Source organism: Stegostoma tigrinum, chromosome 29, assembly GCF_030684315.1.
Source record: "Stegostoma tigrinum isolate sSteTig4 chromosome 29, sSteTig4.hap1, whole genome shotgun sequence".
NCBI lineage: Eukaryota > Metazoa > Chordata > Chondrichthyes > Orectolobiformes > Stegostomatidae > Stegostoma > Stegostoma tigrinum.
The window spans coordinates 3,249,530-3,275,816 of record NC_081382.1 but is presented as its reverse complement, the minus strand read 5'-3'; the positions used below and the strand labels follow the sequence as shown (position 1 = coordinate 3,275,816).

The 26,287-nt window shown below is 41.5% G+C and overlaps 1 protein-coding gene across 1 annotated transcript in view; it reads right to left on the bottom strand.

Moving 5' to 3' along the window:
- Positions 1-8,498: 8,498 nt before the first annotated feature.
- anapc2 (anaphase promoting complex subunit 2) overlaps positions 8,499-26,287 on the bottom strand; it is a 57,945-nt gene continuing 40,156 nt past the window's right edge. The window contains exons 9-14 of the mRNA XM_048559243.2: positions 25,458-25,533; positions 22,799-22,984; positions 21,560-21,689; positions 16,611-16,846; positions 15,707-15,941; positions 8,499-12,697 (exon numbers count right to left, since the gene is read on the bottom strand). Of these exons, the coding sequence (XP_048415200.1) occupies positions 15,729-15,941; positions 16,611-16,846; positions 21,560-21,689; positions 22,799-22,984; positions 25,458-25,533 (841 nt within the window). The 3' untranslated portion in view covers positions 8,499-12,697; positions 15,707-15,728. The remainder of the gene's footprint in view (positions 12,698-15,706; positions 15,942-16,610; positions 16,847-21,559; positions 21,690-22,798; positions 22,985-25,457; positions 25,534-26,287) is intronic.

Genomic DNA, 26,287 nt, shown 5'->3' with positions numbered 1-26,287 from the left:
GTCTGTTTTGGTTACAGATACCCATACTGATGGAATAGGTTTCACTTTACATATCAAAACTCTTCAATTTTGAATGCCCCTATTTCCCTGTAACCTTCCCCGCTCCCAAGTAGAACAGAGTGTAGCGTAGATGTGGCAAGATATTAAACTAGTAAGATGGACTGGAGGGAGTTACAAGAAATGAATCAAGCCTAAATATAAGTGAAACAGGAGAAGACAGTGAGACACAGACTAAATTAAGGAAGGACATAAATGGATAGCGACTAAGTAGAGTTATAGGATGGTAGTGTAGAAAGGTGACCTAAAAATAAAGACAGAATAACTGCAATTAAAAATAAAGCTAAATTTTCTATAGACCAAGTACTGCTAATAAAACATGGGGACTGGGTACAATACTAAGTTGATGATAGCCAGAACTACTGAGGCATGACTACAAAAAAGACGAGAATTTAGAATTAAACACTGCAGCATATAACATATTGAGAAAAGATAAAGAGGGGGAGAAGAGAAGTGAAAGAGGGTATACTTCTTTGAGATAATATAATGGCAGTAAAAGAACTGTGTGGCAGCCTTCAATCAGGCAGTAATTGAATCTGTGTGGGTACAGATGATAAAGGATCACCCTTCAGAGATAGATAAGCCTATCACCTGCATAATGAGAGAGGTGCGAGAATAAACATACAGGCAAATTACAGAAATGGGCAAAAAAATTAATAACCATGAAAGATTTCATCTACTCCTGAAATAATTGGCCAGAAGGGATAGGTTAAAGGAATAAAAGAATGAAAATTTTACGAAGTCCACAAGACCACCTCCTCTGCTACATTGATGACTGTCTTGGTCCTGCCTTGTGCTCACGCAAGGAGCTCGAACAGTTCACCAATTTTACCACTGCGCTCTCAAATTTACCTGGACCATCTCTGACACCTTCTTCCCCTTCCTGGATGTCTGTTTCCATCTCCAGCAAACGACTCACCACTGACATCCATTTCAAACCCACTGACGCCCACAATCACCTTGACCACACCTCCTCTCACCCAACCTCCTGCAAAAATGCTCCCCCACACTCTCAATTCCTCTGCCTCTGCTCCCAGAATGAGGCATCCTACTCTAGGACTTCCCACATATCCTCCTACTTTAAAGACCACAGTTGCCCCTTGTCTGTTAAGAAGGATGCACTCAACTGCATTTCCTGCATTTCTGCCCTCAAACCCTCTCCTCCCAATAACAATAGTGTCCCCCCTCAGTTCTCACATGCCACCCCACCAACCACTGAATACAATGCATCATCCTCGGATTTTTCTGCCTCTACAATCAGACCCCACCGTTCAAAAGATAGATATTTCCCTCCCCACAGCTGTCCGCTTTCTGCAGGGACCGTTCACTCTACGCTCCCCATCAACTCCTCCACATTAGCCAGTACCTTTCCCTGCAACCACGGGAGGTGCTACACCTGCCCCTACACCTCTCCTCTCTCCTCCGTCTAAGGCCCCAAACAATCCTTCCAAATCTGGCAGAGACTCACCTGCACTTCATTTAACCTCATCTATGTATCCATTGCTCCCAATGTGGTCTCCCGATAATCAGGGAGACCAAGCCCAGACTTGTGGACTGGTGTGTGGAGCGCCTGCACTCTGAACGCACCAACCAACCTGACCTTCCAGTTGCCATCCACTTTAACACACCTCCCCACTTCTGTGGAGACATATACATCCTTGGCCTCCTCCACTGTCAGAGTGGGGTCAAATATAAACTATAAGAACAATACTTCATACTTCACCTTGAGAACTTACAGCCCAATAGCCTGAATATTGACTTCACCAGTTTCAAAATATGACCACCTCCCAACCTGTCCATCTTCTGACTCACCTATCTGCTCCATCCTTCCCACTGACCAACCACAATAACTCCCTACCTGCATCCATCTATCTCTATCCCACCTACCATCCTACCAGCCCCAGCCCCAGCCCCCTCCCTCTATATATTTCTGGACTCCCCTGCCCTCCCCAGTCCTGACAAAGGATTTCAGCCTGAAAGATTGACTTTCCTGCTCCTTGGATGCTGACAAACCTGCTGTTTTTTCATCTCCACATTTATTAATTCTAGCTTCCAGCATTTGCAGGCCTCACCGTCTCCTACTTCAACAGGAGACATGTTGAGGTTAAACAAAATAAAGATCTAAATATCTATTCTAGCTTAAAATTGAAAGGACTGCGGATGCTGGGAATCAGAAACAAAAACAAGAACATAAATTGCTGGAAAAGCTCAGCAGGTCTTGCAGAATCTGTGGAGAGAAAGAGTTAATGTTTCGGTTCTAGTGGCTCTTCTATTAAAGTTTTCATGAAAATACTCAGGTTCAATGAAGCCCATTCAAAACTTTAAAAGACCCTTAAGTACATAATCATTTGGAAAAACAAACAGACTTATACTCATAACCTCACAAATACATCTAAGTTCTTAATAAACTCTTTGGCAGCCAAACTATAAACTTAGCATCTACAGCTGTGATAACGGTAGGTTGGGCAAAAAAGATTGCATTAATGCAATGACAAAAATATTACATCAACAAACAGCATAATTGCTAGAACAGATGTTTTCACCTCATTAACGAAAAAACCTGCTCACGTCAAGCAGCTTTAAATAACAGCTCTGATGAAAAGTCAGCTAGACCTGAAACATTAGCTTGCTCTCTCTCCACAGTTGCTGCCTGAGCCGCTGTGATTTCCAGCAGGTTTTGTTTTCGGTACAGATTCCAACAGCTGCAATAATTTGTTCTTCCAGCTTTAAATAACTTCACAGTTTTAAAAGACTGTTCATCTGCTCATCTAAGGATTTTACATTTCCTCAATCAACTTGCTACTCCCATACTGTGGGTTAAGGTCTTTGTCTCAGAAGTAGAGTCTGTTTGAACTCAACACTGATTTGGGTTTCCTTCATGTTTGAGTTACACCCTGCTCCTTATCTTCCACCAGCAAAAATTCCAGATCCAAATTCCATTGACCATTTTTAAAGGTCCCAGAAAATCAACAAAAAATCAGTAACATTCTGTCATGTTTGCATCAAATATTGGTAAAACGCACACTCAAAATACCAGAAACATTTCTGCTCGCCATACTGTAAAGTGGAGAGATATTTTGCAGGAATGCAAAAAAGATTTTCAAAAATATTAGCAGAACTTAAGTATAACCATAAGTAAAGGATGAACAGGTTGGATTTGTAGAGGTCTTTAAAATTACGGAAGATTTTGTAGGGAGATTAAGAATATATCCTTTTGAGAGGAAGGGTATGAACTAGACACTGTCACTAGAAGATAATCACCAAGATAGCCAGAACAAATGGCTTTACCAAAAGGTTTGAGAGAATTTGGAACTTGCTACGAAAGGGAGCCATTGAAGCAAACAGAATAATAGCTTTTAAAGAATGGCTCAAAAACATGAGAGAGAATGGAATTGAGGACTATGTTGATAGAGTGATATAAAAAACTGAGAAAGCTCAAGAAAAGCACAAATGCTAGCAAGAACTGATTGGATTGAATGGAAGTTTTTATAATGTATATTCTGTGTACCTTTCTGTAAAATCTGAAGTCTCACATCCTTGATAACACTGCAGTAACTTTCCTCTATACCTACTCCAATGGCTTGACATCATTCTTAATGATGTTCAGACCTGAATGTTACTTTATTGCTCCAAAACCCAAGTTAAAGAGCTCTGGGCCAAAACTTGTACAATGTCCCAAAAAAGTAAGGTGAAAAGTAACTTTTCCAGGTATTTTTCACACTAAACATGCTTACATAGGATCAGGAGATGTTCTTTTATTTGCAAAACATGAAGTGATGAGATACACATTGTTATGACAATATTTTGCTGACTAGATTGCGTGAATTCTTTACAAATGTACCAAATGGATAAGTTGGAAAGGGAGACAACTGATAAAACCAAAAAATGTTAGAAATCCAATGAAAACAAAATATCTTTATAGTAATTCGGCATCTCAGAAACAAATATCATTTAATCATTCATAGGATGAGAGCATCACTGGCAAAACCAACACCCCTGACCCACCCCTGGTTATCCTCGGAGATATGATTGAATGGCTTGCCTCGCTATTTCAGACAGCAGGTTACAGTCAACCATGTAGCTGTGGGCTTGGGGGCATGTATAAACCAGGTAGATTTACAGCAGCAGTTTTCCTGTATAAAGCACATTGGTGAAGCAGATAGGTGTTTCTGTCGATCTAATAGTTTCACCACCACTTTTTTGTTTTTTTAATTTCAGATATATCTAACTGAAAGTAATTTCCCCATGGCAGTTGTTATGAACTAGTGTCCACTATGTTACCATACCCTGATGAGTGGCATTCTCTTAGGGTAGTGTGATATGTGTCTAAATCTGAACCGATTCTTTATATTATCCAAGTGGTAAAGAAAAGCCAATCGTTATATAGAGCCTTTTACAACCTCAAGGCATCTAAAAGTGCTTCACAACTAAGTGCTTGTGAAGTCTAGTCACTCTCGCAATTATAGCAGCCACTATGAACACAAGTCCCATATGGAACATTAAGATAAATAACTCAATAATCTGATTTAGTGATGTTTGCAGAGAGATATTTGTCCAAGTCCCTGCTCCCTGTAGAGTAACTTGCAACACAGTTTATGTACTACCTGTTTGTTCACTGACTTGTCAATATTAACCAATCTTTGCTGGGTTGGCTGAATTGAAATGAAATGAGAAGAAATACAAGACATGTAGCCCGATAGTGACTTAATGATTAGAAAAGTCACTGGATTAGTGTTTCTGAAGGCAAGTCTGTTTGGATTGAGGTGTTACAACTTTGAAAGACTGGAATCTTGTCTGAAAGCAGACCAGGTAACGGATGAGATAATGTAATTTTTTTGAGTTAACAGAATGCACGTGATTATAGAATTGTGCTGTGTAAATACTGTACAATTGATTACAAGACATAAAAACTGCAAGGAAATGGCTTGTACAAGCAGCCTGAACAAGCAGGCTTGAGGTCAAAGAAAAGATAATAAAATGTGAGGCTGGATTAAGGCCAAGCAGCATCCCAAGAGCACAAAAGCCAACGTTTCGGGCCTAGACCCTTCATCAGTTTCCAGCAAATTAACAGTTTGTCCACTGGAAAACATCACAGACATGACATGAGATAACAAGTTGGAGAGCTGGATGAACACAGCAGGCCAAACAGCATCAGAGGAGCAGGAAAGCTGACGTTTCAGGCCGAGACCCTTCTTCAGAAATGGCTGACAAATTAGTCATGTCGGTTTGATCATTTAACTCATTAAGATTTGCTTGTGTCGCCTTGGAAGGAGGCTCACCTTTTGGATCCTTTTAACAAGCTTTGACTTCTTGCCAGAGATAGCAAGAACTGCAGATGCTGGAATCAGAGACAACACACTGTGAAGCTGGAGGAACGCAGCAGGACAGGCAGCATCAGAGGAGCAGGAAAGTTGATGTTTCAGGTTGGGACCCTTCTTCAGAAATGATTTCTGAAGAAGCGTCCCAACCTGAAATGTCAACTGTCCTGCTCTGATGCTGCTTGGCCTCCTGTGTTCTCCAGCTCCAAACTGTGTTTTCTTTGACCTCAAAAGATAATGGGAACTGCAGATGCTGGAGAATTCCAAGATAATAAAATGTGAGGCTGGATGAACACAGCAGGCCCAGCAGCATCTCAGGAGCACAAAAGCTGATGTTTTGGGCCGAGACCCTTCATCAGAGAGGGGGATGGGATGAGGGTTCTGGAATAAATAGGGAGAGAGGGGGAGGCAGACCGAAGATGGAGAGAAAAGAAGATAGGTGGAGAGGAGAGTATAGATGGGGAGGTAGGGAGGGGATAGGTCAGTCCAGGGAAGACGGACAGGTCAAGGAGGTGGGATGAGGTTAGTAGGTAGGAGATGGAGGTGCGGCTTGGGGTGGGAGGAAGGGATGAGTGAGAGGAAGAACAGGTTAGGGAGGCAGAGACAGGTTCGACTGGTTTTGGGATGCAGTGGGTGAGGGGGAAGAGCTGGGCTGGTTGCGTGGTGCAGTGGGGGGAGGGGACGAACTGGGCTGGTTTTGGGATGCGGTGGGGGAAGGGGAGATTTTGAAGCTGGTGAAGTCCACATAAATAAAAGAAGTGACTGAAGTTTACACAGCAAAACAGGTTCCACTCAAGGATCAGAGATAATGGGAACTGCAGATGCTGGAGATTCCAAGATAATAAAATGTGAGGCTGGATGAACACAGCAGGCCAAGCAGCATCTCAGGAGCACAAAAGCTGACGTTTCGGGCCTAGACCCTTCATCAGAGAGGGGGATGGGGGGAGGGAACTGGAATAAATAGGGAGAGAGGGGGAGGCGGACCGAAGATGGAGAGTAAAGAAGATAGGTGGAGAAGGTGTGGGTGGGGAGGTAGGGAGGGGATAGGTCAGTCCAGGGAAGACGGACAGGTCAAGGAGGTGGGATGAGGTTAGTAGGTAGCTGGGGGTGCGGCTTGGGGTGGGAGGAAGGGATGGGTGAGAGGAAGAACCGGTTAGGGAGGCAGAGACAGGTTGGACTGGTTTTGGGATGCAGTGGGTGGGGGGGAAGAGCTGGGCTGGTTGTGTGGTGCAGTGGGGGGAGGGGATGAACTGGGCTGGTTTAGGGATGCAGTGGGGGAAGGGGAGATTTTGAAACTGGTGAAGTCCACATTGATACCATATGGCTGCAGGGTTCCCAGGCGGAATATGAGTTGCTGTTCCTGCAACCTTCGGGTGGCATCATTGTGGCAGTGCAGGAGGCCCATGATGGACATGTCATCAAGAGAATGGGAGGGGGAGTGGAAATGGTTTGCGACTGAGAGGTGCAGTTGTTTGTTGCGAACTGAGCGGAGGTGTTCTGCACTCAAGGGTCAGTTCAGGTTATTTTGGGGAGGGAGGACCCAGTCCATGAAGCAAACAAAGGGACTGAGAGGGGGTTGGGGAGGTCTAGTTGTAAGTCAAGAATAAAAAGAGAGGCCATTTGGTAAATAGCTTATCAAGGAAAAGAATATCATTCACAAAGGGAGACAGGGCAATTGAAATAAAAAAATAGAAGAGCAAGAGGTAGTTGTGAAGAGGATGTTGAAACAGCTTGAGAAGAGGTAGAGATGGGAATAATAATCAGAAAAATGCAAGTAAATATATGAAAAGTGGTGGAGCTGGGTGCAATTTGTTTGAAGTGAGTGGGTCAATAATTAAAACAGTGTAACAGTCTGACAGAAAAGGAATTTAAACAGCACCGCAGTGCTGAGATAGCAGACCGTAGTGTACAGAGCTGAAAATAGCCTATCAATGGTGGGTCAAAAAAAAAGTCCCAAAGACATACCAGGAAAAGAATCATTGCCTTTGTTAGGATAAAGTGGACAGGCTATGTGAAGTTCTGAAGTGAACAACAGGCGTACAGTGTGTAATGAAGGGCAAGGGGGTATTAGTGATCTCAAGTCAGAGGATGAGAAAGCAATATTTAGGAAACGGGACAGTCGAGTGGATAGCCTCACCACAGAACCCCTGTAGATATATGCCAATAGCCATTATAATCAAAGCTGACATAAGCTGGATGCTAACAGCAGGATAGGGAAATGGAATACAAATACATGGTACCATATACCCCTAAACAATTACAGACAATTGCTGAAAACGTCCTAAATTGGACTTTGGTAACAACCAATATGGATAATTGCCGGATTTGGATCAGATGGCTACCCTGCATAAAGGTATTCTCTGCCTTACCAGAAGTTGTATGCTGCCCTCCCCACTATATCCAATTAGGGTAATATGGTGCATCTTAAAATGATCTGCTGTTCACCACGAGCATAGTCAGCTAGCACAGGAGATTGTGTCTGATCAGTGTGTCAGATGGTGACTGCATAGGCTATTCAGCTGTTTCAAACTGCATCATCGGCGATTGCAAACATTGTACGGCTGTCAGTTTTGCGGCATTTTGTAGGTCTTTCTAAAACCTTTCCCTCTCACCTTGAGCCTCTCCACAATTTAGGAAAAAGTACTTGCCTATACACCCTATCCACACCCTCATGATTTTATAAGGTGACCCCCTCAGCCTTCCGTGTAAGGTTTGTTTTGTGAAAAGGTCAAGAAGTTATTCTATTCCACAGCGTATTGTAGGAAGGGTACAAGAGCAATGGGGAAGATGCACAATAGATTCACTGGGATGTTGGCAGGGGAAGAGATAATGTAGATATGAGTAAAGGCATGTGACGGTTACTAGAGTTGAAAGGTTGTGGGTTACTCTGACAGAATTCCAGATCATGAAGAGTTATGATGGTGTTACAACTCAATTGGGAAGTCTATGCTGATATCCGAGCTCCACTGTTCCACAACCCAGCACAAATGCTTAATTACCCAATTAGACCAGCAAGTTAATCAATTAGCCTGATGAACAACTACTCAAGAAAATGCAATTCCTGACAGGTTTTTATCATGAATATGAAAATAATTATTTATTGCAAACAAACATACCCTTTAATAACTGATAAAAATAAAAGATTACTTACTTAACAACAATATGAATTATATATACAGCATGCAGGTAGGTCATATACTGCCATCCACAGCAATTCATATGATGATGTCTAATTTACAGCTCACTCAGATTTTGTAAGGAGCTACCCGTTCTCTCCCATGTGTGCTGTTGCAGGCTGGTTGGTGAGCCTATAAGCAGCAAATGTAGATCAGAACCCCCTGTTGTTATAAGGGGAGTAGTAAGCAGCCCAAGGCCTCAGACCATGATGGTGGGACCAGAGGCAGGCTCTGGGAATGGGCAGCTTTTTCTTTTCACTGTAGATCTCTGGTATATGCAATATTTCTTGGAGGAAATGAGTGGGAGCTAGGTCTGGGTAGGGGATTTTGAGAGCAGGGGTTGCCGTCTTAGCTGGATTATGCTCTTCCCTGGGCATCGTTCATGAAACATCCGTTTATAGGCAGGTTGTGGTAGATAGAGCTGTGCTGGTCTGCCTTGCTTTTCTTATGCAAGAATAAGTTGTTGACAATACATTGGTAGACCTGGCTGAGGGTTCAGCTTCTTGTTGGAGGTATCTAGGTGGCTATGACAATCAACGTCAAGAAGGAGTACAGGGTTGGAAAATCATGTCCGCCTGGCTGGATAGAGACAGTCAGCCGAAGTCATTGTTGTCACCAAAAGCCAAGGGGGCAGTAGGCAGCAGGCCAGATTCTGACCATGGAGTGACTTATAAGGTTTGGCAGATCTCAGACAACATTCCCTCCAAGCTGCACAACATGCCAACGCCATTCCCAACACTGGCTGCTAGTTTCAGAAGTCACTGCTGTGCATGGACCTTGGAGATCTCCCTAAGCAAGCAGCAGGCCTGGCAGTACATGAAGTTCTTGCGGCAGATTCCCATCTCAGAGTTCTATGTTACAGTGCATCATCAAAATTTTCAAGTAGTTGTGCTATGCAAGGTCATTAATTTTCCCTGGTGAAATTTGTTTTCCTAAACAAAAAGTTGTCCTGAAGAATGGTTTGAGCTCAAAGTCACATGAAGTTAAAGGAGACAAAGTAAAACAGAATGTGGAATGGGGGGCTCGGGCGGGAAGTGTGTAAAAAAAAGAGAAAGATCTAAAAAGAGGAAAATGATGGAAGGCAAACAGGCTGGGAGTAGAAGAAACTCCAAGCTTAAAGTCAATTCACCTCCAACCCTCATTTTCATCTGAATTCCAAAGAGGCCAGTTCAGCTCAGCGTGGCCCACCATTGGTCATTTAAGGTTAGTGAAACCAAGAAAGAGGGTGACAACATTCTCCCAGTCATCACCCTCTCTTCTGGTGATCATGAATTGGGTCTGACTCTTTCTCTCATGCTCTCTCTCTCTAGCTTTGCTTCTTAATAATAAAACAGGTGAAAATTTACTAAGCTCTGCTACTTGGCACTTCATAATGATCATTTCTATTAATTATTCCCCCACCCCCTCCCCATTCATTTGTGGGTGTCACTGGCTGGCCAGCATTTCTTGCCCGACCCTAGTTGTCTTCAAAAAGGCATTCAACTTAACTGTTTAAAGCTTCTGAATTTTTTTAATGGAGTTCATGTTTGTCATTGTGGCCCTATCCATAACCCACAAGAAAAATTGAAATGTGCCTCCTCTATCCTCCCCCACTCCCAAACAATGGGCTTTAAATGCCCAAGTGCATACATATTCATTCAAATAAGACAAGATCAAAAGAGATGACTCAACACAAATAAGCGGAAAAGTATAGACAGGGAAAACAGATTCTATAGGTCAAAAGTCTAGCTCAAGGTGGAGAGTATTTCTCAGTTCCCTTATTTTAAGCAACTATAACATAATCTGATTGCAGGGAAATGGCTGATCATCAATTCAGTAGCTGATCAGGTTGACCTCAGTATTTTCTTGTCCCAAAATTCATTCTTTTTAAGAGTCTTTATATTTTGTTTCTGTTCTTCTTGCTCACACAGAGGTACAGACAGAGAGAGAGAGAGAGAGAGAGAGAGAGAGAGAGAGAGAGAGAGAGAGAGATGTTTTCTTGTTTGTTTCTGCCTGCGTCGTATTTGAATGTAGCTGGACCAATCCAAGGGCTGTCATCAAGCAGTTTTCCTTGCTTCAAAGGCTTCTGGTGTCACTGTTTCTTATAACTTCACTGCACCAAAAGGAACACAGTCTTGTACAGTCAAAATTATATACCACAATATGTAATTGTTTTACAAATTACAAAGCTCTTCTCATGTTATAGTTATACAGCAGTATCAGACTTTCATTTCCCGGTTTATAGTCCAAACAGAAAAAAAAGTGGCCCCTTACAACGGTATGTTTCCACTGGACTGCAACATGGCATGACAGAATATAATCACAGAAATAATTAAAGGTAGGTTAATACAAATGTCGTCATGCTAAAGGGTGTAGAACAAGGCAACGCACTCTGTTAAAAGGTCTCGGACTTGCTCAATCACTTATCTTGACAGAATGATATAAAACAGGAGATAGACAGATACAGAGAGAGAGAGTGACAGCCAGACAGATGGGTGGAAGAGAGAGGAAAAAAAGCATGAGAGGGAGTAAAACTGATGGCATTAATTAGAAATAGCAAGTATTACAAACAAATGAAGATTTCCCAATCTGATATGTGAGATTTCCTTTGCATTCATCACATTTCAATGCGCACTGTTCAGTATAGCATAGAAAATAGAAACTTAAAAAAAAATGAATACCAACTGTGGATGAATCTTCCTCAAACCATGTCAGAAATGGTCATAACTCCTTGATTATTTTGCTGCAAATTCTTGATGAATAAACTTGGTAGGGAACAAGACCAACATAATACTACATTATCCTGCAAACAACCCAGTATTCAAGCACAAGTGAACTCTTAAAACAAATAATTATGTATACTTTAATCAGGATCATGAGAAATCATAATTCCTCAGCCAGTAAGGGATGAAAACATATCATCACTGTTTTTGGTTACTGTTGTCCTAGTCATAACACAATTCAATGTTCACAACATACTGTAAAATATGTAGCACATTCTACTGATTACACTGAAACATGCAGCATCCATAGAATTTTTTAAAATAAGCAATTCATAATGTAAAGTGAAATAGAGAAAATAAGCATCAATTGTAAACACATTGGTATCTTTGCTAAATAAGCTGATAGGAATTTCATTTCCTCCTCTCTACCTCGCGCATCCTGCACCCCCCAAGCCCCGTTTACAAATAACTCAAGGTGCAGTGTATTTGCTGAGTTACAGTTCAGTTTCTGTCTCTTGTCAGTCTTGTCAACTATCTGAAACTGTTTCCACTTGCTGAGAATCTGTAACTTCCTTTTATTAACCTGAATTAGTTACAAGGCTACAAAGTTTTGGTGCAGAATCACAACACAGGTTGGAACCAATTCATGGAATCTAAGTCCATTCTTTAAAGATGATCATAACTAAAGCTTAGGATCACTGGTAGTTCAATTATTTCCCTCCTCAGTTTAAAGACAGTCGAGATCCCAGGAGTATATGCCACTCCCAAGTGCCTGGTAACAGCAAGTCAAGTTTTAGGCAGAGGTGCTAAACATTAAAACATTTTAACAGGAAAAGTAGAAAAAATGCCGTTCTCATAGGATAATCACAAAGTGAGGAAAGGCCAAAATCTATTAAATCTTCTGGGCAAGAACAAAACAGCCATCTCTAAACAGAAATGTACTTCTAAACAGTGTACAAGTGTGACATTAAAAGAATTTGCAAACCAAGCCTCAAATGCATAGCAATTATCACTAATGGATTGACATTGCTCACTCACTGGTCATAGCGGGTGACAGTAAAGATTGTCTGTGAACTGTGAGACCAATAGAATTTACTTACTGTGAAAAATCTACTGCTGTGTGCTTGTGGGATTTTGTGGCTCAGAATTCAGGTATACTTTACAAATGTCTCATGTCTCCACCACAAGTTTTTTATCTCACTCCCTACCAAAGACAGGTTCATTGTGGAGCTGCAACTATACAAAGAATTTCAGGATTTCTGCCACAGGTCTCTGATGTAGAAGAATCCAAGTGAATCTTAGTTATTAAGACAATTAAATTTCTTGTAGTCACTGCTGAGTGGACACCGCTGTTGCATCAATATTCCTTCAAAGTTACGGCTCTGGATCATAGATCACAGCAGGAAGAAAGCTACAAGTTCGATCATAGATCTGCTCCACCAATCTAGTGAAGGAAGAAAATAAAATTAGCATGCAGAAAGCTGTCTGTTCAATTATAAAATGAATATTTTGTACCCAAGAATGAATACTTATTTTATTTTGATAAAAAGCAATTACTTTTCCTCCACAGTATGGATATGATGCAATTATATGTAAAGACTCAGTTTCTAGGATATCCGTCATTAACATGAAACATATACCGTCCTTTTTAATTACTATGACATTTGGTGAAATGGGTTGGAAAATACTTACTAGAAGTATTAATTTTGAAATTTTGATGTGAGGATGAAAGCTCTAATCTGCACTTCGCTGAAATGATCCAACACCTTTAAGTTCACTGGGAAGCAGCTTACACATAACAATAAGATCAACTATAATGAATTGGTTAAAAACCTTTAGACTCCATCCAAAGGTATTTTTTAACGAAGGGTGACTGACTGTTCACCTTCTGGTTGTTAATAAACTTACGTCATACAGAACTTTTAAGGTTTGTTGATGCTTGTGCTTCATTTTACTATTTACAGAGGTAAGCACTTATTTCGAAAGAAGTATACTTCAATGAACATATCATTTGATGATCAGTCAGGATCTTGTCACAGGTGGTAACACACAGAAAGACCTCCCAGTTTGATTAAAGTATCCTGGACAGAATGACAGAGTATCAGACAACCTGGATTCAATGCTAAAATTGCTAAGATCTGTGTGAAAGAGACTCCGTTTTGGAGCTGCATCAATACAAAGTTTCGGGAAGACTCCATGAAGACATTACTCTGTGTATTTAAAAATAAAATGGATGTGCCATAAGGCAGATATGCCACTGTAAATAGCCCAAACCTAAGATGGTGTCTGTTGGGTGCTAATCATTGTGCACAGAGTGCAGCCTGCAGAATTCTCACAGATCATACAGGTGAAGGAATAATTGTGCAGGAGTTTCAGAATTATTACAAAGCCTCACTTTAAGCACAGGAGAAGAGGTTGCACAGTGCCAGTAAGAGAAGCAGATGCAGGCTGTGCGCTAAACTGGCCAATGTAACACCTATACATGACAAGATGCTGGAGCCTCATGGTGGATGGGTGGGACCAGTCCGATGATGAGGTGAAGTAGGAAGGAGGACTTTGGGGTGGGATTGCAAGGGGCATCATTCCCATTTTAAAAAGAGACATTAGTTAGGAATGCTTAGAGAAGTGTGCTTGATGTCTAGTATGCTGTCAGGAATGAGGCATTGATGCTTTGTTATCTTGAAGGTTCTCCTGCCTTGGGGAGGAAAGAATGATTGCATATTGGAAACTGTGAAGTACAAATAAAAAAGTAATATCTCAATGCTTGCACCGTAGCCCATATGGAAGGCTGTCTCTGTGAATTCATCCCAAAAGGTAGAAGCTAGCCTTTACCTTCTTTATTTATGTCTCTGTACAAACTCGGTTGCTGTTGGGATTTCTAGGGGGGTCTTATCCCTGAGGAAGAAAGGGAAGCTTCAGTGTGTCTCACATCCTGGCTGTGCACTCAGCACAGATCAGAGCACTTTAGTAGGGAAGTGAGTTTCGGACTGAGGGGAATTAGAAACAAATGAAGGCACATCATATTTAGACCTGCAGCTGCTGGAAACTGAGATGAAGCAGGACACTGGCAGCAGAGGAGTTGTCAAATCCTAATGGATGACAAGCCTCTACAGTTGTCTGCAAGTGTGAAATGTTACAGATACTAGAGGGATTGTGCATTCTAGCACAGATCTTGGAGGAATCCATCCAAGCAATAAATGCTGTGAAGATCCACTCCACAAAGAGAATGGCCCAATCCTATGTCAGGTGAGAGGTAAGAGATAAAGGTGAAAAACAACATAAAAAGATACAACTCAAACAGATGCAGAAGCCTCAGAGTACATCCGCCAAATTTCAGACAAGGGGGCCTAAGGGTCAGTAGCCTGATTCCACTGTTGCAGGCAGCAAAAGGATAGCATCACGCTGTCGTGCTCTGCAAAGAATCCATGAACCCCATCCACATTGAGTACATTTATGATTTGTATTACTTGTAAATGCTACTGAAATTGTATGTAAATAAATGTTGTTTTACTTGAACATCCCAAAGAGAACCAGTTTATTTACTGTGTGCAAGAAGACATCGAGAGATTCTATGAATGATCGTGTTTGAATGTCTTAATTTTGACATTTGAGATTGTCAGATATAATAATTAGTTTTCTTGCGGTAAGGCAGGAAGGAGGAGGAAATAATGGCCAGATAACAAGGGATGTTTTGATGGAATGAATGACTGGAATCATTACAAGATTAAAGCCTCTCTGGTCTCATGCTGATTGAGATGCTCTTGAGCAGGGCCTTGCACATCTGCTTTTGTTCGATTCCCTCTCCTACTCAGCAAAAAGGATTGTCCCTTGTAACTATTCCTCAGATAGAGGATCCCAATCCTACTGCACCCTACGGAGAGTACAGCAAACACCTACAAATCAGGGACACTCTCAAAGTCATTTACTGGAGAGAACTGCCAGATTAGTGAAGGCATTTTGAACAGACCATTGGTGGACCTGACCATGCCATGACTCTCAGATTTAGCCCTGGCACCTCCAACAGCTGACTTGAGCTACTTCTTCAAAGAATAGCCTTTGAGACCCAGCAGCCATCCATCAGGTCAGAGAGCAGGGAACGCCACAAGCTAGAGGGTGAGACAGATGAAGGGTGGAGTGTGAAACAGGCTGTTCCAAAATGGTGCTGATTGGCTCGTCAGACTCAGCATGTAACAATGAAATTCAAGTTATGAATACAAACAGCTGTAATAACAGCATGACTTAAAAACAGGATTTCCTGTGCTTTGAATATGGGGTTGATGTTAGCAACAGAAGGGCAACTATACTGCACGAAGTCCCAGTTTCCAAAGCTGCAGTTTAAGCTGATTTATCCGGAAATCAAGGCAGCCCATGGATCAATATTGCTGTCTGTTAGTATTAAGAGTCACAGCTCAGATGTTCAAAACCAACAGAAAACAAAGACAGTGTAAGTTACCTTTCTGAGCAAGGATCCCGATTCAGCAGTTAGATTTGGGAAGCCGGTACACTCCACCGGAATAGACTAGTTGGTGGTCCTTTACTTTCTTCTGCAAGAATGCCTGAAGCTCTTGCATATCAATTTCAGCCATTACTGGGCCCGTCATCACAAACATCTTGAGCATGGTGTGAATACGCTCTAGTGGTAAGCTCTCTAGATTGGTCAGCATACCTTGGATGTATGTCCAGAAAAGCTGCAAAATACAAATTAGCCAGCTTCATTTAAATAACATACAAAAACATGTCACACAGAAGCACTCGTCAAACTGAGGACTCTTTCTGAAAATCCAGTACCACAGCATTGTATTTCATCCAGCTATTTGCCACCAGGGCCTCATGTTTTAGCTGAAACAGGGTGTGCCCAGCTGCCATGCCAATTGGCACTACTAAGAAGAGGAGAAGTGTCCTAGCTAACATAAATTAATCTCTCAACCATATCATCACCATGATGCTCTTGAAGGATCTGAATGTGTGAAAATTGGCTGGCATGTTTCCTACATTAGTGAGTGTGCTTCAAACGTAGTTCTCAGGCTTCAGTGTTTTTTGGGGCACCTTGAAGCTGTAAAAAAGCACCAGGTAAATACCAACCTTTCTTTATTTCTCAGATATGAGAAACAATAGTCCCATTTTCACAAGGCCCACACACACGAGGTCAAAGAATAGCCATTAACATGGTGATATCAGGATCGATACTGATGTGTCCACTGCATTTCTATATTGCTAAGATGCTTTCAGGGATTTTGCAATTACCTCAACGCCATGTATAGTAAGGGACAGTACTAACCTTGATCATTTTAGCAAGACTACAAGACTACCAAGTTATTCACATGCAATGCATCATAATATAACTAAAACAGTTGTACCTGCAATTCCTCCTCTTTCTGATCAGCCTGGGAAGCCATAGCAGAGTCTCCCTCTTCATCACTATCAATTAAAACCATTTTCTCCTGCTGATCTTTCTGTTCCTCCTCAATCACTGTAAATGTGTCTGTGGGATCCTCTTTTAAGACCCCCTGCTGCTGCCAAAGAGCAATTTTCCTTCGCAGGGCAACGACAGGAACTTTAAGTGCATCACTGAGCTCGTCCAGAGTCCAGGTACCTGTAGATGCACACATTCAACAAACCTCAGCATTAGTTCTGCAGTAACATATTGTGTCTAATCTCCTCATCTCAGCAAATTTATTTTATGGACTTCATCAAGTTCAATTTCAAGATCAAACAGTTCTCAAGAGAATGCAATATTTGTCAGTACAGAAAGTCACTGGATCCTATGAAACCACTACATTATTGGGATTGTACAATAGGCAGGGAAAATTGAGAAGCAAATATGTAAGGAGATCTCAAATATCTGTAAGAATAATAGGGTTGTAAATAGTAGGGGATTTTAACTTTCCAAACATCGACTGGGATTGCCATGGTGTTAAGTGCTAAGATGGAGAGAAATTTGTTAAATGTGTACAAGAAAATGTTCTTATTCAAAATGTGGATGTACCTACTAGAGAAGGAGCAAAGCTTTAACTTCTCTTCAGAAATAAGGCAGGGCAGGTAGCTGATGTGTCAGTGGGAGAGCATTTTAGGGCAATAATCACAATTATTTTGATTTTAAAATTGTTCTGAAAAAGTTCAGAACTGATCTAAAACTTAAAGTTCTCAACTGGAGTAAGGCTAATTTTCACAGTATTAACCAGGAACGTTCAGAAGTTGATCAAGGGAGGCTGTTCGCAGATAAAGGGTCCGTTGGAAAGTGGGAGGACTTCAAAAGTGAAATAATGAGATTTCAGAGTCAGTACTCTCCTGTTAGTATGAAGGGCAAGGCTGGTACGTGTACAGAATGCTGGATGACGAGAAAAATTGAGGTTTTAGTCAAGAAAAAGGAGGCAAATGTCAAATATACACAGTTGTGATTGAGTGAGTATAATGGTAGTAGGAGTATACTGAAGAGGGAAATCAGGAGGGCATAAAGGGGAAATGATATAGCTTTGACAAATAGAGCTAAGGAGAATCTAAAGAGATTCTACAAATACTTTAAGAGCAAAATAGTAACTAGGGAGAGAACAGGGCCCCTTAATCATCAACAAGGCTGTCAATGTATGCAACTGCAGGAGATGGGTGAGATACAAATATTTCATTCTATTTACTGTGGAAAAGGACACAGAAGCAAGGGAACATGGGAAATAGTGATGTCTTTAAAAAGGGTCCATTCTACAGAAGAGGTGACGCTGGAGGTCATTCAATACTTAAAGCTAGATAATTCTCTGGGACCCGATCATGTGTATCCCAGAACTTTGTGGGAAGATAGGGAAGAAACTGTGAGGCAACCAGCAAAGATATTTGTATCACTGACAGCCACGGGTGAGGTGCTGGAAGACTGGAGGCTGGCTAAAGTGGTGCCATTACTTAAGAAAAGGTGGTAAAGAAAAGCCAGGGAACTAATAGGCTGGTGAGCTGGTGGTTAAGTTATTGGAAGGGATTCTGAGGGACAGGATTTACATGCATTTGGAAAGACCAGGACTGAATAGGGATAGTCAACATGGCTTTGTGCGTGGGAAATGAACATAGAACATTACAGCACAGTGCAGGCCCTTCGGCCCTCGATGTTGTGCCGACCTGTCATACCGATCTCAAGCCCATTTAACCCACACTATTCCATGTATGTCCATATGCTTATCCAATGACGACTTAAATGTACCTAAAGTTGGCAAATCTACTACCGTTGCAGGCAAAGTGTTCCATTCCCTTACTATTCTCTGAGTAAAGAAACTACCTCTGACATCATTCCGATATCTTTCACCCCTCAATTTAAAGCTATGCCCCCTCGTGCACGCCGTCACCATCCTAGGAAAAAGGCTCTCCCTATCCACCCTATCTAACCCTCTGATTATTTTATACGTTTCAATTAAGTCACCTCTCAACCTTCTTCTCTCTAATGAAAACAGCCTCAAGTCACACAGCCTTTCCTCGTAAGACCTTCCCTCCATACCAGGCAACATCCTAGCAAATCTCCTCTGCACCCTTTCCAAAGCTTCCACATCCTTCTCAAAATGCGGTGACCAGAACTGTACACAATACTCCAAGTGCGGCCGCACCAGAGTTTTGTACAGCTTCACCATAACTTCTTGGTTCCGGAACTCGATCCCTCTATTAATAAAAGCTAAAACACTGTAGGCCTTCTTAGCAGCCCTGTCAACCTGGGTGGCAACTTTCAAGGATCTGTGTACATGGACACCGAGATCTCTCTGCTCATCTCCACTACTAGGAATCTTACCATTAGCCCTGTACTTTGCCTTCCAGTTACTCCTACCAAAGTGCATCACCTCACACTTGTCTGCATTAAACTCCATTTGCCACCTCTCAGCCCAGCTCTGCAGCTTATCTATGTCTCTCTGCAACCGACAGCATCCTTCGTCACGATCCACAACTCCACCAACCTTAGTGTCGTCTGCAAATTTACTAACCCATCCTTCTACGCCCTCATCCAGGTCATTTATAAAAATGACAAACAGCAGTGGACCTAACACTGACCCTTGCGCTACACCACTAGTAACTGGTCTCCAGGATGAACATTTCCCATCAACTACCACCCTCTGTCTTCTTTCAGCAAGCCAATTTCCGATCCAAACTGCTATATCTCCCACAATTCCTTTCCTCCGCATTTTGTACAATAGCCTACTGTTGGGAACCTTATCGAACGCCTTGCTGAAATCCATATACACCACATCAACCGGTTTACTCTCATCTGCCTGTTTGGTTACCTTCTCAAAGAACTCAATAAGGTTTGTGAGGCACGACCTACCCTTCACAAAACCGTGCTGACTACCCCTAATCAATTTATTCTTTTCTAGATGATTATAAATCCTATCCCTTATAACCTTTTCCAACACTTTACCAACAACTGAGGTAAGGCTCACTGGTCTATAATTACCAGGGTTGTCACTACTCCCCTTCTCGAACAGGGGAACCACATTTTCTATCCTCCAGTTGTCTGGCACTATTCCTGTAGACAATGACGAGTTAAAGATCAATGCCAAAGGCTCGGCAATCTCCTCCCTGGCTTCCCAGAGGATCCTGGGATAAATCTCATTCGGCCCGGGGGACTTATCTATCTTCGCCCTATGTAGGATTTTTAATAGCTCTTCCTCGTGAACCTCAATCCCACCTGGTCTAGTAGCCTGTATCTCAGTATTCTCCTTGACAACATTGTCGTTTTCTAGAGTGAATACTGTTGAAAAAATAGTCTCTCACTAACTTGATTAAGCTTTTTGAAGAGATGACAAAGAGGACTGATAAGGGCAGAGTGATAGATATTGTCTATAATCGACTTCAGCAAAGCATTCAAGTACATTCCACATTGTAGACTAGTTAGCAAGGTTAGATCACTTGGAATACAGGTGGAGCTAGCCAAGTGGATAGAAAATTGGCTTGAAGGTAGGAGACAGAGGACGGTGATAGAGAGTTATTTTTCAAGACTGGAGGCCTGTGACCAGCGGTGTGCTGCAAGGATTGGTTTTTGGGTCCACTGATTTTCTCAATTTATATAAATGATTTAGGCTGTGACTATAGGAGGTATGGTTAATAAGTTTGCAGATGACACCAAAACCAAAACAAAAAAAAAATCGGTGGTTTAGTGGACAATGAAGAAGATAATCTCAGAGCACAATGGGACATTGATCATGCTGGCATTCATTAGTCAGTGCACTGAGTATAGGAGTTGGAACATCATGTTGCAGCGAAAAAGGTTATTGGTGAGGCCACATTTAAAATACTGCATTCAATTCTGGTGTCCCTGTTTTAAGAAAGATGTTAAACTTGTAAGGGCTCAGAAAAGACTTACAAGGATGTTGCCAGGGTTGGAGGGTTTGAGCTATAGGCAGCGGCTGAATAGGCTGGGGCTTTTTTCCCTGGAGTGGAGGTTGAAGGGTGACCTTAAAGAAGTTTATAAAATCACGACGGGTGTGGATAGGGTAAATAGTCAAGGTGTTTTTTCCCAACGTTAGGTTTCAACATAGGTTTAAGGTGAGAGAGAAAAGATTTATATGCATGCAGAGGGGCAACCTTCTCAAGCAGAGAGTAGTATGTGAATGGAATGAGCTGCCAGAGGAGATGGGCACAATAATAACATTTAAAAGGCATGTGGATAGGTACATGAATAGGAAGGGGTTAGAGGGATATGGGCCATATGCTGGCAAATTGGACTAGATAAGTTTAGGATCTCTGGTCAGCATGGACAGGTTGGGCCTAAGCATCATTTTCCATGCTGTATAACTCTATGACTCTACAAGTTCTCCAATGCTTGGCAAGCTGAGTTAACGAGGATCTGAACCATAGTGCGCGAGTTGGGTTGGTGTAACTGGTCTCAACTCCCGAGTTAAGAAGCATGAACAAGGGAAAGATTTTTTTTTAAGAAATCAACCAGGGCTCCAATAGCTGACTATGTTAGAATCCCCAGAGTGAGGGCAGGACTGAAATCAGCTATGGTGCCCATGGAGTTGCATAGCCCATTATAGAGGAGATGGAAATAGGAGAAAACTAGCTAACGAACAAAAAGCATCTTTTCTTCAAAGTCATCCTCCACAGACTCTAATATGTATCAATCCTCTTTTCTGGTTATTTATTTGAGAAGGCAATATTGACAATAATTAGGAGGAGTTAAAAACAAGGTTTTCTATGCAATAGAATAGAAATTCAGAGTCCCCGTGCTCCAGATGTTTTCCTGATACGCCAAGGAGAGGTGAACAATGAACATTCTGGATTTAGCTGAGAGAATTTCATCTAAATTTGTTTCATACCTTCATAATTAGGCAGTAATACTTACTCTTCTGTTGGAAGTGCATAATGATTGCAGCATGGACAGGTGAGACAGACACAGATAATGTTCGATCTGCCAGCTCAATCTCCAGGTCAACATTTCCCAGATGAGGCTTCCAGTTCAGTGATCTCATGGCCTAAAAGAAAAAAGATAAAACTATGTGCTACAGCCACAAGAGAGACCCAAATGCATTAGTCCTTGGCATCACAACAAATGTGTTTCTGGGCTTCAGGACAGTACTACTAGTCAATCTCTGAGGGGGAAAAGAAATCTGCTCTACATTCAACCAAGATGGTTAAACTATCACCTGCATATTTTTAATAACCCTCAAATAAATTGATTACATAAAGTCTAAATGCAAGTTGTTTTACATTCCTTCCAAGATCTCATGAGTTTAAGTTGCATTACATTAACTTGTTTAAAACACTGAAGTAACTGACATGGACTATGCTCACAGGTGACTAAGAACCAATTAAGGATCAAAATACAAGTGAACAGTTTGATATTTTTCTCAAGTTAACTTCCTCAAATGCGAACACAAACTCTGGAACCTGCTATCATGAAGCCTGCAATGCAGAAACAGAGTGCAACAAATGCTGAACCTCCATCAAAAACCTTTTTTCATACACCGTGACCTTGTATATGGTTACATTGTCCGAAAATGCTCTCTATTGGAAGTCTACATATTGCAAAAGAACACAAAAGGATCTAGCTTATGAGGGAGCATGGTAAAGTGCAGTTACAGAGGAAGAGTATTGCTTAGTACAGATTAAGTTCATGACATTCACTTTCCCATGTTAATGGAGAAACAGATGCAAGTTTATATTGTGCATTTTCCCATCACAACTTTTAGTCTTACATCATGTAAATTGGGCAGGTTTTCACCAAAGTGAAGTGAAGTTCTTCTTTGCCTGGAGCAAGAGCTCGAGACCCCTCCACGCATCTAATCTGCCCACGAGGAATAGTCTCTAACAGTACCTGCATATGGGTTTTCTCGCCAACTTTATAAAACAGGTCCGCACACAGAAGGCTTTGGTTAAATATACTGGCTCAGTCAAACACACTGCTTGTTACTTTCCAGGAAAACAGCTATGGCCTTTGTAGGCTAGACTGGCTGAAGGTAGACCTCCTGTTCCTTTACCAGGACATCTGAACCATGGAAACAAGCTGTTTGCATGCCCAATGCATTACAAGTTTTACCTGTAGTCACCAAAGAAAGTCATTTCATAAATTTTCAGTACTTACTTTTAATTTCTCATACTTCTTGGTATAAGCATCCATTGCTTCTTTCACTTCAGCAGGGAGTTCCAGTTTCTCCTCTTTCAAAGGTGGCCAGAACTCACCAGACAGGATCATTGCATTCAGGTGTAAGGGAGTCTCTTGATCCTCCTCATGAATGTGGCTGTTTATCCTTCGAGAATCAGCAACATCCTGTTGTACAAAACCCAAAATTAATGAAGTCTATTTTGAAGGAATTCCAGTGTTTACTTTATTGAATGAGTGGATTAATAATCCAGAACATGCTGGTACAGCTTCCACAATGGCTGTTTGGACACTGGATTTTAATTTTATAAATGGAAATAAAAAGTTGGTATTAGCACGTGACCACAAAGCTGCTGGATTATTCAAAACACCCAGCTAGTTCATAAATGTCCTTCAGGAAAAGAAACATGCCACTCCTACACAGTCCCATCTATTTCCAATTCCAATCAAATAACATAGCTGAGCATTAATTATCCTGTGGAGTGACACTCAGGCCTTTATCCTTCTCACATGCATTATGAGAGTGCCTACGCTGCAGGGACTGCAACCAATTGAACATTCTTACATCAACCAGGATTGCCAGCAATGCTGTTATTCCAAGAATAAATAAACAACCATACCCAAAACAAGCAGTGGGATAAAAGCCACAAGCAAGTTGGGTTTTTTAATTCCAAAGCTGATCAGGTAAAAAGTTGGCATTCTTGCACAGCATATTACTGTACAATTGCACAGGGTCAGAACTCGCTCAATGTATCCTCAAGACTACAATTCTATACATATTGAGCCTCCAGGCTCAATTGTGGCATCGGAGAAATGTCAGGTGCAAGGACTTCTCTCTAAGAGTAGAATCGACCTGTGGCCTTCATGTGGCATAGTGACATTGTTGCCACCCCAGGACCAGGATGCCTGGTCTCAGGTCGCATCTGCTCCAGAGATGTGTAATAATATTCTCTGAATGGGTTGATGATAAAAATGGATTTTTGTTAAGAATCCCTACAATGCAGAAGCAGGCCATTTGGCCCAACAAGTCTATATCAACTCTCTGAAGAGCACCCTATCCAGACTCACCCCCTACCCTATCTGATCCCTGCATTTCCCATGGCTCATCCATCTAAGCTATACATCCTTGAATATGATTGGCAATTTAGCTTACACCGTGACCTTGTATATGGTTACAATGTTATCAGGTTCAATATGCACTCCAGAGACTTGAGCACAAATGTCTGGGCTGTCACTCAGTGCAATAATGAGGTAGCAGACGACTGTTGGAGGTGACGCTTTGCCCCCTCTGCACTGACACCCCCCCTCCCCCACTTCTGTGATAACGGCACTGTCCTTAACAGACTTTGCTCATTAATTCCCAATTAGCCACATGGGTGTTTTCTGTTGGTGGAAAGCTATAAATAGTGGTTTCTTCACAGATGCTACCGGACCTGCTGAGCTTTTTCCAGCAACTTCTGTTTTTGTTCCTATTCACAACACTGTCTTTTCTTTCTGTCTCACAATAGATTAAATAAGAGTTGATCTGTACGTATTCTTATGCAAGCTCCAACAGTTGGTTAAAGAGCCACATGGAAACCTCAACATTCCAGTACAACCAGTGAATGATACATGACACAAGGAAACCTCCAAGTAGGAAAGGGAAATAGAAATGCTAACTTCTGAATCAAATACCTGTGTGGCATTTGCATTTTAAGGCTTCAGAAGAATGGTTGAATGTTCAGACTCCACCACAGAATTTCATTTATGTGCATACATATATTCATATTTGGGATCAGGGTGTCACTGGCTGGGCCAGAATTTACTGCCCATCCCTAAATGCCCTGGAGGAAGTAGTGGTGAGCTGCCTGAATGAACCACTGCTGTCTTTGGGCCCAAAAGTATTGTTAGGGAGTAAGTTCCAGGGATTTGATCCTGTGAAGGTAAAAGAACGGCAATATAGTTCCAGGTCAAGATGGTACGGAGCTTGAAGAACTTGTACAAGAATATCATCTACATCTATGGCTTTTGTTTTGAAGAGCTTGTGGATTTGGAAGGTATACTGCATAACTGAAAGATCACTATCTGCATATCTGCCATTCCATCAGAGAAACGTATCATGAACTGGACCTGGTAAGAGTTCACTTTAACTCGGCAAGAGGATAAATAAGTTCTTGTAAAATTAGAGCAAATCTTCAAAGCGTGCCAGGTTCAGCAAATTACACACAATGCATGGTTATGGAGGATAGGTTTGCTCCACAGGTCTGCTATTGGAAAGGGACAATTATACAGCTGGATGCTCATTTTGACAGTGGAATAAACTGACATTGGATTAAAACAGAAAATGTAAAGTAGGTCAATCAGCATCATAAACAATGCATTGCCTGTCTGTTTCATTACCTTGATCACTATCATCATCTCTCTGCTCTGCCGAAAACAGCACTAAAGTCTCAATTCTCCTCTTCAAGTAATAAATTTCATTCACCCATTTCTTTCAGCCCTTCCACGTGTCAAAAAGAACAAGTATTTCAATGCAAGTCGAAGCAAAATTATAATCGTACAAGGGAAGCTCATCAAAGACACTATCGCAAGACAAATTCACTTGATGCACAAAGTACTTGATAACATTAAACTGCTTTAACTTGCAGTTTTTCCCACTGACCTTTAACATGACTTCACAGAAGTGCATCTGAGCCTCTCCGAAACGCAGCTTCAGCAACTCCAGATTTCGGATCTCCCTGTGGTGAAGCAGTCACATCAGATTGACAAGATGTGAATAATCAGAATTAATGCAGTGCAAAATATTCTTATCAGCCCAGAATATGCAGTGACTCAACCAGTTCTGATAGAAATAAAATGGTCAACAGGTTTCAGAAGAATCTCACAAACACTGTTTTTAACTGCAAAAAAGACTTTAACAGCCTAAAATAATGTAATAACCTATGGGCATTCTGAGTACAGTGATTTTATATGGAATTTAAACACAGCAAGCATTTGCTACAAATGCATTGTGCCAGCTGAAAAATAAATTTCTAACATTACTTTCTCTTGAGAATATACTTAAAATATACACAAATGTCATATCATTGGATTTTTGACTTTACCACTGAAATGGAAATAACCAGAATTGCACCCAGTATGCCAAAAGAGACCTCACCAACGTCCTGTACAACATCAACATGGCATCCCAACTCCTATACTCAAAGGTCTGACCAATGAAGGCAAGCATGCTATATGTCTTCACCACCCTGTCTACCAGTCATGCAAATTTCAAAAAATTATGTACTTGAACCCCTAGATCCTTTACAACACTATCCAGGGCCCTGCCATTAACTGTATAACTCCTGCCCTTGTTTGTTTTGCCAAAATGCAATGCTTCACATTTATCCAAATTAAACTCTATCTTCCACTCCTCAGTCTATTGACCCAATTGATCAAGATCTCTTTATACTTTGAGGTAACCTTTTTTAAGCTGCTCACTAATCCACCAAT